Source organism: Anser anser (assembly GCF_964211835.1).
Source record: "Anser anser genome assembly, chromosome: 2".
Classification (NCBI taxonomy): domain Eukaryota; kingdom Metazoa; phylum Chordata; class Aves; order Anseriformes; family Anatidae; genus Anser; species Anser anser.
Window position 1 is genome coordinate 110,035,075 of NC_139721.1, and position 12,296 is coordinate 110,047,370.

Genomic DNA, 12,296 nt, shown 5'->3' on the forward strand with positions numbered 1-12,296 from the left:
CACTCATGGGATAGCTGGTCCAGCATGGAGGGGAGCAGAGGTTATGACAACCTCTCCGATCTGTGTCAGAATTTTGATTCTTAGAAAGGAAAATGGATTTATTGCTAAGGCACTTACAAGAGGGGAGGTATTGTGTGGCTGCAACAATGCTGAGGATTTTATGTTTTACAGATTTTCACATCACCCTCTGTGGCATCCTCACAAAGGGAAGCTCATACGGTAAATTAGAAGAAGCTGCCAAGTAGATAAAATTCAGTCATTTCCAAGCTGATTAAACAATATTGTTGATGATGACAGAGGTTAGCATAGGCACGGCTTGGCAAACAACAATAATTGCTGATCATAATAATAATATGTGCTGGAACAGGAAGCTACTCTTCCTCCAATCTTCTGAGCATGTACATTGCAATCATGACAGCATATATAATGGCAAGTTAATCTTCAAAACAATCACCTGCGAAATCATGACCTTGTTTGAAATATTTTAATCACTCTGTCATGCAACTGTTCCCCAAGGTTACTATGACTGAACAAAGTTAGAAAAATATTTTGCATTTTGTCAGATGATGTACTTTGTAGATGCATGCTTTTGTACTTTTAAGATAAAGCGAGACAACTGTCTGTACATCTTGGAGGATTCTGGTATATTCAGTATATTCAGTAAATCATAACATAATGCACTCCTATGCAGTAAAATACTACCATCCAACAAAGGCAGCAGATTTTCAATATTTCAGATTTCGGCAGATATTCAGGATTTCATGCTAGCCTGCTTCCCCTAGAACAGATTTGAAAGGGGCAAGCTACAGATTGGCGGTAGGACTGCGAGCAGCTACAACAACTAAAAATTATTTAAACTCAGCATTTTCACCTGACAGTTTCATGTTCCTGAAGTCCATTTAAAATCTGCCACTAAGATTAGCACGCGGAACATCTGAGTTTGTAGGTGTGAGAGATGCAGAGAGGAAAAAAATAGTTCCTCATATGTAAACATCTATTTTACTAAAGAGCCAAGTGAGCTAAAGAAAAAAGCACGATGAAACTCCATCTGTGTGCAATTCCTAGAGCCTTACTCATCTCACTTCCTGGTTCTCCTTTTTGGCCTCCTTTCCCCTAGGGCCCTCCCACCTCTGTAAACACCATAGCAGTAATTACACTGCCATCGGAGACTTAAACATTCTTGACATCATAACATCTCTTCTAACAAGTACAGGCCATTTCACAAAGGCCTGGCCTGGCTTTCGAGAAGTGGGTCAGCTTGACACATCCCATGTGTTTCTGAAAGCCTGCAGTCTTTGAGCTTGCTCATCTATGGTAATGGGCACCCTACCAATGAACAGGCTGGAAACAAAACACTGTCTGGTTTGCAATGGGAACTTTACAATGTTTATCAGAAGCATGTAACTTGTAAATTTCCATCCGAAATATCATCTAGAAGACGTTCTGCTAAGCCTTGCAAGGCAGCAGCTTCCAGACGTCGCAGTGCTGTGGCCCACCTGCCCCTTACCAGCTAAAAGAGCTCTGGAAAGCAGCCAGCACCTTGCAAGAGTCCGGCTGCCAACGCACCAAGCGAGGACGAGGGGAAAAGGAGCGCAGCATCAGCCCAGGGAGGCTGGACAATTAGCTCTTTTCTTCTTTTGTTTCATCGTCTCCCATCCTTCAATCTCACTTCACCCCATTACTTACCACCGAAGAACTTTTTAGTCCAGGCTGACCTGGCCAAACAAACTCTTTTACTGTAGAAATTTTGGCCAGTGTGATTTTTTTTTTTAGTCAGTCTTCAATGGTTTTTCTTATCTTTCAACATATAAATGATGCCAACTTGCTTCCACCCTTAGTAGAAATCCATGATGACTCAGAAATGGATCTTGACCTGTTAGCTGAGAATCGCTTCTCTAATAGTGTAATAGTTTAATATCTTTTTTCACAAAAAGAATAAATCAATGTGTCTCATCGTATTTTCTATTCTGCCCCCGCATAAATTTGTCTTGTGAATAAAACATATTTTGTTCAGCTTGGAGGGCATTTCATTTCTGTACCCATTTTGACATTTTAGTTAGAATACGGAGCTTGTAGAGTAGCCCAGACAATAGAGACTATAAAATCTTCTATTTACGATCTATCCCAATGAACAGATTTTCTGTTGAAATGTGTTCTATTACTGGGCAAAAAAACCAACCCATGCACCAGAAGATGATCAAAAATAATTCTTCGCCATTGTCAAAAAAGGATATGGTAAAGAGCTACAGATAGCTTTGGAAGAAAAGCATGAAGTAACTATGAGTAAACTTTAAAGTCATAAACAAAACGCAAATAAATCCAAAGAAATCGGATTACAGAGATTAAATTTGGTGTGATTTTTTAGAAAGAGTAGTTCATACTTTTGTGAAACTTGGGGTCCCCAGAGCTCACAGTGCCCTTGTAGATACCAAAAAGGTAAGAACAGGTTACAGAAAACAAGCCCAATCTTGCTGTGTATGTACACTGTTATCCAAGGACCAAAACTATACATATATAATTATATATATGAAATAACACAAGTGAGGCATTGGCAAACACGAGAGATTTCTAATCACTGTTGGTCTAAGATAGGCACAGGTATAGTTGACTCATACGGCAAAATTATTTCTATTAGCGGATTGCTCAGTTTTATAAAAACAGAAGCACCATGTTATGTGCGAGCAGCAATATAGTAATACTGCAAATTGCAACTTGATTACCATTTGATTCAACCAAGTTAATAGCTGATGATGGCCTATAATTCGTGTGATTCATTCTGGCAAGCCTTTCATTTGTCAGTTCATCAAGCCTATCCTATATATGAGCAATTAAATTAGCAGGAAAAAAATAGTCCAAATAGCAAAGGGCTCAGCAAAAAATCCTCCAGGTGGTTTGAAGAGACCCAACCTTAACACTGTTGAAATACCATCGCCTACTTCTCAGTGGTTTTCTTTTCTCATTAGGACCAGCAATTTGGCACAGTAGGTACAAAAATAAATAACACACTGCTGATTTCCAAGTATCTTCTTGAAGCGGGGAAAATTAATTCCAAAACAGTTACAAAGAAACTATGCACTGGAAAAACTCAACCAGGAGAAATACTAAACAAAGAACAGCAAACAGTTACCATCACTACAAGTGGGTGATCTTAGATGTCAGAGAGAAAGTGCCTGGAAATTCGGTTGGCTGGCAGCTGTAACAGGCGTACTAAATTCGTATGCAACCACGAGGATCAGTCCTACAGGGGGGACAAAGGACATACACAGAAATAGATTCCCAAGGAGAATCCTGCCTCTGTTCCTTGACGACAGCCAGAACGCTATCGGCATCACTTGCACAGATGGCCCTAGCCCACTTATGCACTCTTAATGAAAATACAAAGAGTTGCTAGCACAGGATCCAAGAGTTAAATTAACCTCAGCGGCATCGAGGCCATGCAGTTGGCTCCGTTGTGAGGAGAGGATGTGCTCACGCCATCAGGAGAGTTTCATTCTTACTGATGCCATCTAGACGGTGTTGGTCGGGGGCTGCTCTGTCCTCTCCCCGAGCTCCACGTTCACCAAGGAGAGCTGGCAGGATCACCGGTGGTGCTGATGCCCATGCAGCACCTTTGCCTGGAGGACCAGGGCCCTGGAGTGATGGAAGGAACTGACCACCTGCACTCACGTCCAGGCCTGTCCCCAACATGGTGACACTCTGTTGACATGGCCAACAGGAGGCCAAACAAATACCCCCAATTGCTGGAATTCTTAGATTATGTTTCCTGTGGTTGAAATAGTAAGTAAGCGTAAATAAAAAACAAACATACAGAAGAAAATCTCTGCATAACAAATTAGGCGTGACTAGGCTACTCTGCAAAGCAAAATCATTTCTAGCCAATCCATCTATTGAAATTCTCTGAAAGTCCAAAAGAACCCAAACCAAATAAAAAAAAAAACAAAAAAAAAAAACAAAAAAAAAACACTTAACAACCCCAAACCAAAGACATTTTGATGGACTAGTTTTATAGCATTTCAAAAGGCCTTTGATTAAATCCCTAAGCCAGAGACGACTCGAGCAGCTAAGTAATCACTGGGCAGGAAGAAAAGTGTTATCGCGGCTCAAAAACTGGAGACGGAAAACAAAGAGCAGAATTCAACAGCTAGTTTCTGCAATGGCAGAAGGTTAATGACAGCCTGCTTCAGGGCTCTGCAGCAAGTCTCATATTGTTGCTGTATTTACTTCTGATCTAGGAAGAGAACAGTATTGTGAGATAGCAAAATTTGCAGCTGTCATAATTATTTCAGTTAAGCAAGATAAGAGGGGACTGTGATGATGAGGAAGCCTTAATGAAATAGAATGGATCACGTAATGGTGAATTAAGTTCAATATTGAAAATGCTAAATAATGCATATTAGAGAGGAACATGAGTACTGCTTCTAAATCTGACAATTTCTAATTTATTTACATCGACTGAAAAGCAGAAACCAGGCATTTATGTAAATATCTGTGTGCTCTCTCAAGTCCTCATGAAGCTGTAGTCAGAAAAGCTAATAAGCGAATAGAACATTGGAGGAATAAATAGCATACTGATTAATATCGAGTACTAAAATACCTCTACATAAAGGAATTTATTTTCTCCTCTGGAACAGTCTGCAGTATATCCTACCTCAGAAAAAAAAGTGATGTTAACAAGTCTCTGCCAGGAGCACATTGAGGGGTAAAAGCTTTTATAAAGTGTAACGTTTTAATAGATTTGGATTATTTATTTTACCGAGGTGGTAAATGACAGGCTAAAAGCAAACAGAGTAGTGAATAATGTCTTGGCACGGAAACATGGGGAGGTGGGGGTCGGCCTCTTCTCACAGGTAACTAGTGATAGATCTAGAGGGAATGGCCTCAAATTGTGCCAGGGGAGGTTCAGGTTGGAAATGAGGAGACATTTCTTCTCAGAAAGAGCAGTCAGGCATTGGGACGGGTTGCCTGGGGAGGTGGCGGAGACCCTGTCCCTGGGTATGTTCAAGGAAAGATTGGATGTGGTGCTTAGGGACATGGTTTAGTGGGTGATAGTGGTAGTAGGGTGATGGTTGCACCAGATGATCTTGGAGGTCTTTTCCAACCTTAATGATTTTATGATTATATAAGGCACAGGAACTCGATGGCAACAATCTCAAAATGGGTGATGTGAAATAATTTTTCACCAACCTCAGGTGTGCTGTGACACCTGCCTCAGGAAGTACCTAAAGCAAAAAACACGTTGAATTCAAAAAAGGGCTAGATGTTCATTCACAGTTACGCTTATGAACGTGGGAAATACATCTCCAGATAGTTTGTGCCAGCCAAACAGCGGGGTTTGTGTTGGCAGCTGGGCTTTGTCCGGCTGTGGGTGCTGCAGGAGCTGCCTGAGGTGCCGGGACATTTTGGTGACCACGGCCGGGAAATGGAACCGAGCGGGGGGCCCGCCCCCTCCCCTCGGAGCCCCGCCGCCGCCCTCACGCCTCGGGGAGGAGGCAGAGGAGGACGAGGAGGAGGAGGAGAAGGAGGAGGAGCTGCGGGGCCGCGCACGGCGCCGAGGCGGGGCGAGGCGGGAGCCAGCCCCGGTGCTCGCCCTCCGCCCGCCTCGCTTCCGCCCGGCCCGGCTCGGCTCGGCCCGGCCCGGCCTTCACCGCCCCCTCCGAGCCGCCCGAACCCCTCCGGGAGCCGCGATGTCCGGGCAGCAGCAGCAGCAGCAGCCCCAGCCCCAACCGCCGCCGCCGCTCCCCGGGGCGGCCGCCGCCGCCGCCGCTCCCCCGCCGGGGCTCCCGGCCGCCGCCAGCCCCGGCCCCGCCGCCGCGCTGCTGCTCCACCCGCCGCCGGCCACCGCCGCGCCGCCACCGCCGCCGCCCGCAGGCAGCAGCGGCGGCGGCCCCTCGGCGCCCGGGGGCGGCGGTGCCGGGGCGGCCGTGGGCCTGCCGGCGGCGGGCGGCGTCCCCGCGCCGTTCCCTCACGGCGACCCGGCCCTGAACGAGCAGGAGAAGGAGCTGAAGCGGCGGCTCAAGAGGCTCTACCCGGCCGTGGACGAGCAGGAGACGCCGCTGCCCCGCTCGTGGAGCCCGAAGGACAAATTCAGTTACATCGGCCTCTCGCAGAACAACCTGCGGGTGCACTACAAAGGTGAGGGCCGGCCGCCCGGCGAGGCGCCCCCTGGCTCCTCCGCCTCCCCCCCCCGGGGGGCAGCGGGCCCCCTTTTTTCCCCTTTTTGCCCCATTTTCCGCCCCCTGCCCCCCGGCTGTTATGTAAAGCCCAGGTATCGCACTGGGGTTTGGGGCCGAGGCAGGAGAAGAAAGGCTCGGCGTGACGTGTCCCGCTGGTGGCAGCGAGCAGGAAAAATAAGTGTGTTTTTCTCTTTTTTTTCCTCTTCTCTTTCCTTCTCTCAAGAAAATCAAGGGTTAAGTGGAGTTAGAGCAGCCAGCGTTAAGCCATTAAACGCGGAAATGACGGGAGGGGAAAAGCGGAGAGAAAAACAGGGTTTATTTTTAAACTGTGAAAAATGGAATTAAAGTCACCGGTCGCAGGCTGGCCTGGCTGCGGGGTGGCTCGGAGGAAGGGCTGACAATAGGGCTTCTGTCCCTAAAGGTGGCTTTGTAACTTTGTGCTCACGGTTCGAGTTGCTGCTGCTGGGAGGAGAGATAAAAATCAACGTATGTGCTTGCAAAAATCCGCAAGAGGCAACAGTAGGAGAACGTAAGTGTTGGTTGTTATGAAATGTCATAAAACCTGGAAACAGAAGCGTATGCTCTGACCTGAAAAAACACAGCCACATCTGGTGTTCTAGGCCCCGGTCCTAAAGTAGAAGTGTTGGGGATTCAAAACCACTTCTGAGTTGGCTGCGAAGAACTGGATCTTTTGTCAGTCCGTAGGCAAATGAGCGGAATGGGAGAGGAGAAAAACAACCTTGCAATTACCCTTTCTCGGAGTTTACAGTGGTGAAATTCAAGTGAAATCTCGATAAACATGTTACTGTTTAATCAGAGGAGGAAAACGGCGACACAAACACATGGCAGGATTTGGCTCCCGTGAAAGGATTAAATGTACCCCTCAGACTTTTTTTTTTAATAGAGAGGCTTTATTATTACATACAGAGCACTCTGTTAAAATGCAAAGTTTAAGGCACCGTACAAAGCTAATAAAGGGGGCAGATGACTAGCTATAGCGCAAGTTTCTGGGAGGCACTGAGTGATCTAAGGACATGTTATTTAATCCTCAACTTTAAATTTCCTGGCTTTTGTTCAGTTTTTTATGATCTTGTATTTTTAGAAGCATTTTGTATTTTCTGCTGCTTAGTGGCTGCAGCTTTTTTTTTTTTTCCATAGGATGATCATACCTTTATGGCCATCAAGTTCTTTTGTTGTTTTGCTGTTGTTTTTTTTATTATTTTTTTTTTCATTTGACCTACTCTTTTTGCTCATAAACTAGAACTTAGAGACTCTTGTCTGCCAGTGGCATTGCAGAAGTATATTTTCAGGCTTTGTTTGTGCTATCGCTTTTTTTCCTTTCCTCTCTCTTACTATTAAAACAGAAATTTGTTCCTTCAAAGAAATTACAAGAGGCTCCACATGCTTCTGAAGTAGGGGTAACATAGGAAGTACTGTGGGTACTCTAGCAGAAGCCATAAAGCACAGCTGGTAGGTTATAATAATAAAATACCTTTACTCTGGCTCTTAAGTAATAGTAAGTGATGAAGGTTGAAGAGTTCTTAAATTAGCCCAGAGGGCTGTGAAAAGGAGAGGTGCCAATAGAACATGAATACGTTTTTCTTTCTCCTAACTGCAAATGGGAGTGAATGGCCTCTTAAGAGGCCCATCTTTTCATCCTGGTAATGTAGTGAAGGTGGCTGTTAGGGCAGCCCCGCATAGCTGTGACCAGCCTGGCACCTGGAGCTGGTACCTGGGCTGGGCGGTGAACTACTTGGGAACTGGGGGGAGCACTAAAACTTCTCCTTTTTTCCCTTCCCTGGATTCTGCAGCCCTGTGAATATGATAAAAGGGAGAAAATGAGGAGGTTCAGTGAGGAGAATAAGGGAAGAGAGCATGCAGAAATGTGGTTAGTGTTGTGAAATGTCGTCTCTACAAATCAGTTGCAAGTAGAGGTCTCAAAAGAAAGCAGAGCATCTTCTGGTAGAATATCGACACTTTCAGTGCTGCTGTCTACGTAGCCATGAAAGAATGGTAAACCTCTTTGTAAAAACAAAATTTGAATCGCACATTGGGCACAGATTAAGATCTGTTGTATTCTGGACCAAGATATCCAGGAAAGGGGGAGAAGACTGGTCTGTCCAAAGAAGCCAGTAATGAAAATCAGTTCTGTTTACTATTATGGTAATTGTACACACTCTCAATCTTTCCCTGCTGCCTCTGTAGCTTTCTGACCATAGAACTGTTTTTCTGGAGTAATTTCCTCCTGCCTGTGACTGACAGGAGACACTTCTTCTGGCAACATCAGTGCTTCTCTTCACCCTGGATGTGTTGGCGGTACTTGCATCTGAAAAAAATGGTGCGTCGAGGCATGGAACAATCAGGAAAACAACACCTTCGAAGTCACTTTTTCATATAGCTTTATAATTTTAATGAGCTGGTGTATTGTGAGCAGTGACACTTTTCTTGGTTTGTAAGAGAAATGATGGTCTTCTCTGTGCGATTTTGAAGATTCTTCTAATTTTCTTGCATACCAGTGGACAACTTGTACGGAAACGTGAGCTGCAGTAGATGTCTTTTTCTACCCGTTGGCAGCTGTCGTGCTTTGTACTGCATTTCTGGACCTGAAGCTTTTTGCAGGCATTCTAGAGAGGGCGTAAAAGTCAAAACTGCCACAGAACCAGGTATTGATCAAGGGGTGAAGATTTAAAATCAATCGCATAGTCTGGCTTCAGGATAACAACTCTTTAAACTTTGTTGGGGTGAACAAACCCCAAGGATCAGTGCTCATATTCTTTTGTTATCTCTCAGAATCGCAGTGTTACTTGAAAAGGAAAACCTCCATGGGGAGGTGGTTGAAGGGAAGATGCACTGACAGGCATGTTGTTTACCAGAACAAGTGTAATTTCTTTCCACAGTGAGTAATTCTGTTACACTTTTACAAATTCTGACTCTTGATTAGGAAGCTTTGTCAAAATCTGGATATGAAATACATAGTATTGGCATTAGTGATACTGTAATACATTAAAGACTATACCCAGGGGTATTTTTGGTTTTAGATGGATGGATGTATCTTTCTGTGTTGCTGCCAGTTAGCTGTCCAAGCTGATAAAGTTAACGCTGTCCTTGTGACTGTTGTTTGTGGTATATCTATGTAGGGGAGAAGTGAAAAACAGTATAAAAAACTAAAATTTGTGTAATCTCACATAATTGTCATATTAACAGCACTGAGCTGGAGGTAAGTCGTAAAGGAAACAGGGTTCAGACCAGTGTCTGCTATGTGTAAACCATTTATTACACAAAATATATAGCTATTAAGGTAAGACATCTTTAAAAATATTTCTACATATTTCTACAGTCTTCAGAATTACTACGTGGATCTTGTGGAAAAACAACAACTTCATAAATGGTGTATGTAATGTGAATGTTCCAGTAGACAGGCAAGCTGTTTCCAGTAGATAATAATCTATGCAATGTAGTATAAGGAGATAAAAATATAGACAGACCTAACCAAGGCTGCAGCCGTGAAGGAAACTGTATACAGAAGTGTGTAAACAGAATAAATCATTAGTGATTAAAACCGTGGAAGGTCCTCTAGTAACTTCACTTAACTTGTCTCGTGACAATTGTCCAAAAAAAGCTGAGAAAAGTTATGCAATTTTGAGTAAGCAGCCATTGCGTGAACTTGCTCTGATGTGTCACAGGCCAGGAAATCTTAGCCAGACACTTATTTACAGTTCAGTTGCCTTTGAACCGTCTCTGGTGCCAAACTGAAAGAATTCTATTTTATTTTCCAGTGCAAGCTCTGCCTCTCAACTTCTGGAACAAACAAAAGGGGATTCTATAGCAATAATTGTGTTGTCATTCAGTGAGGCAAGGCTTGTGTCAATTTTGCTGGCAGAAAACACTTGAAGCACATTCAGTACTCAGTGTAAGACACAGTACACCATGTCTGCTTTGGACACCCTTGGAGCTCTGAGATGTCTTCCTTTGTTAAATGGGGGGGGCAGAGTTGAAGTCAAGTCAGTAATTTGTGCAAGTCTTTTTTTTTTTTTTTCTGGTCTCAGCAAAAACTTCTGATGAATTCAACAGAAGATAAGGCCTTGACTATTTTATTTCATCAGTCCAAGTAATTGAACCACCTGTTGGAAATAACTTCAGTTAAGCTTGTGTAAACTTCATTTAAGCATTTAAACTGTATAAACTCGTTTACCTTTGAGGTCAACACTCCTGCAGTTTCTGTTGGACTGTTTGGTGCGTGTGCACAATGCACTTATATTTAGGTTCAGAAAATAGGTTTTTGAAAGTTGAGATTTCCTCTCCAAATATGTTTTTATCTGAGTTGTTTTTTTCACGTAGGTGGAATTTAAATTTAGAATGATTATTTTTACCAAAAGTAGTGTCATTAGTCCTTTAGCATGATTAAATTGCAATTAATGCGAATGCTTAAAAATGTTTTTTTTTTTAAAAAAAAAAAAGCTTTACTTATGGTAGACTAATAGTAGTTGAACACTTAATGAAAACCAAACAGAAAACATTTCTAGTGATTGAACATATCTATGACAAGGGTTACTGTGCAAAGCTCAAGCTCTCTGCATCTGATTTTCCTTCTCCCTCCAGTGCGTCTGTTTGCAGAATTCTTATTTTAATGCTGAAAATGATAAATTTTTAGTGTTAAACAATATGTGCTTTAAAAGTATTCTCTTTAATACTTGAACTGTAGCTTACAACTATGCAAGAACTCTGCTTTAGGTAACAGAGGGCAGTGTTCGTATAATCTACTACAGGCATTTGGGACTGTTCAGAAGTTCAGAGTTGGGTGTCTGAGTTCCTTTGTACTCAAAAGCAAAGAAGTGGGGATTCAGATTACCAGAGAACATGGCAACATGATGTCAGGTGTGTTTCCCTCTCCGTTTCCAGCCATTTTAAGGTGAAGGACGTTCTGAGCAGAGTGTGGTTTCTTAGTTAATTCCGTCTGTAGGAGTTTGCTCGTTGTCTCCTTGGACACTGACATCCTTTGGTAAGAAATTCTGCAGCTCAGCAGCCCTCTGTGTAAAGAGCCTCGTTCTTGTTTTAAAGCTGCCTGATAACCAGCTCCTCTTGACTCTTCCTCGTGTAGTCCAACATAGCTTGGTAGTAGTGAAGAGCTCAACCAGTGCGTTGGGACGGCATGGAGGTATCTGGAGTATTTGAAAGGAGTCAACTGTTGGATGCTGATAACTGTGCTGTTATAAATAACTGTAAGTAACTGTAAATAACAGCAGTGTACTCAGGTAGTAAAATGGGATTCATATGAGATTACACTAAAAGGCCAGCAGATCTAAATTTAGGGTGTCTTTTGTGTTTAATGGGATGAAAGTAGTTTTGGGCACTGACTTCCCCAAGCATGTTGCTTCACCACATGAAGTGTTTGGCAATGCTGGTAAGGTATCCTGTTACTTCTGCTCCTGTGATGACCTCTTATTTGCACTGTGACAGCTGTGTGTGGCTGCGAACGGGATCAGGGAACTGATCTGCTGTTTAAAAAATCTGGTAGTTTTCTTAAAGCCAGATCGGTTAAATCAGTCCTGGTTCATGGTGTGGCCTTGCAAATATCTGCCTGGACTGGGGAGGGAGGTGTGAGAAGGAGACTAGTTTCAGGAAGAGGTGCTGAGAGTATCTTAAACTGGTATTGTTTCCGAACACTTAGCGATTTCACACACACAAAAAGGTCTCCTCCATAATAGGTATACATTTTCAATAATATTTGGCTAGTTGCTAATGTTTTAGCCTTCTATGTGGAAGACTTCTCCAAATAAGGAGACTGACTCGAAGTGAAACTACACAGATTGTCAAGTGCATAGAGTAACCAAGGGAACTTCTTTTTAGTCTATTCTAAAGTAAAAAGCTAAGGACATTTAAAAAAGAAAGTCTCTTCCTGTTCCACCATTTTTAAACTGATTTATCATTTAATTGGAGGTATCTGGATTAAAGGGATCTTTCAGAAGTTTTCATGTTCTGTCCATAAAGTTTTGGGTGGATGTTTAGCTGAAGGATTCCTGCATACTTAAGCATGATAATTTAATTTATAGTGGCTAAATAGTGAGCAACCAGCACTGGAAAACCGAGGAAACTTACAGAAGCTGTAGGATCACGTACTTGGTT

General features: G+C 43.2%; 1 protein-coding gene across 3 annotated transcripts in view; it reads left to right on the forward strand.

The window, feature by feature from the left end:
* Positions 1-5,264: 5,264 nt before the first annotated feature.
* Positions 5,265-12,296, forward strand: part of RANBP9 (RAN binding protein 9) — a 39,543-nt gene continuing 32,511 nt past the window's right edge. For all 3 annotated transcript variants that reach the window (XM_083824051.1, XM_083824052.1, XM_083824053.1), the window contains exon 1: positions 5,265-6,132. In XM_083824051.1, the coding sequence (XP_083680177.1) occupies positions 5,280-6,132 (853 nt within the window). In that variant the 5' untranslated portion in view covers positions 5,265-5,279. The remainder of the gene's footprint in view (positions 6,133-12,296) is intronic.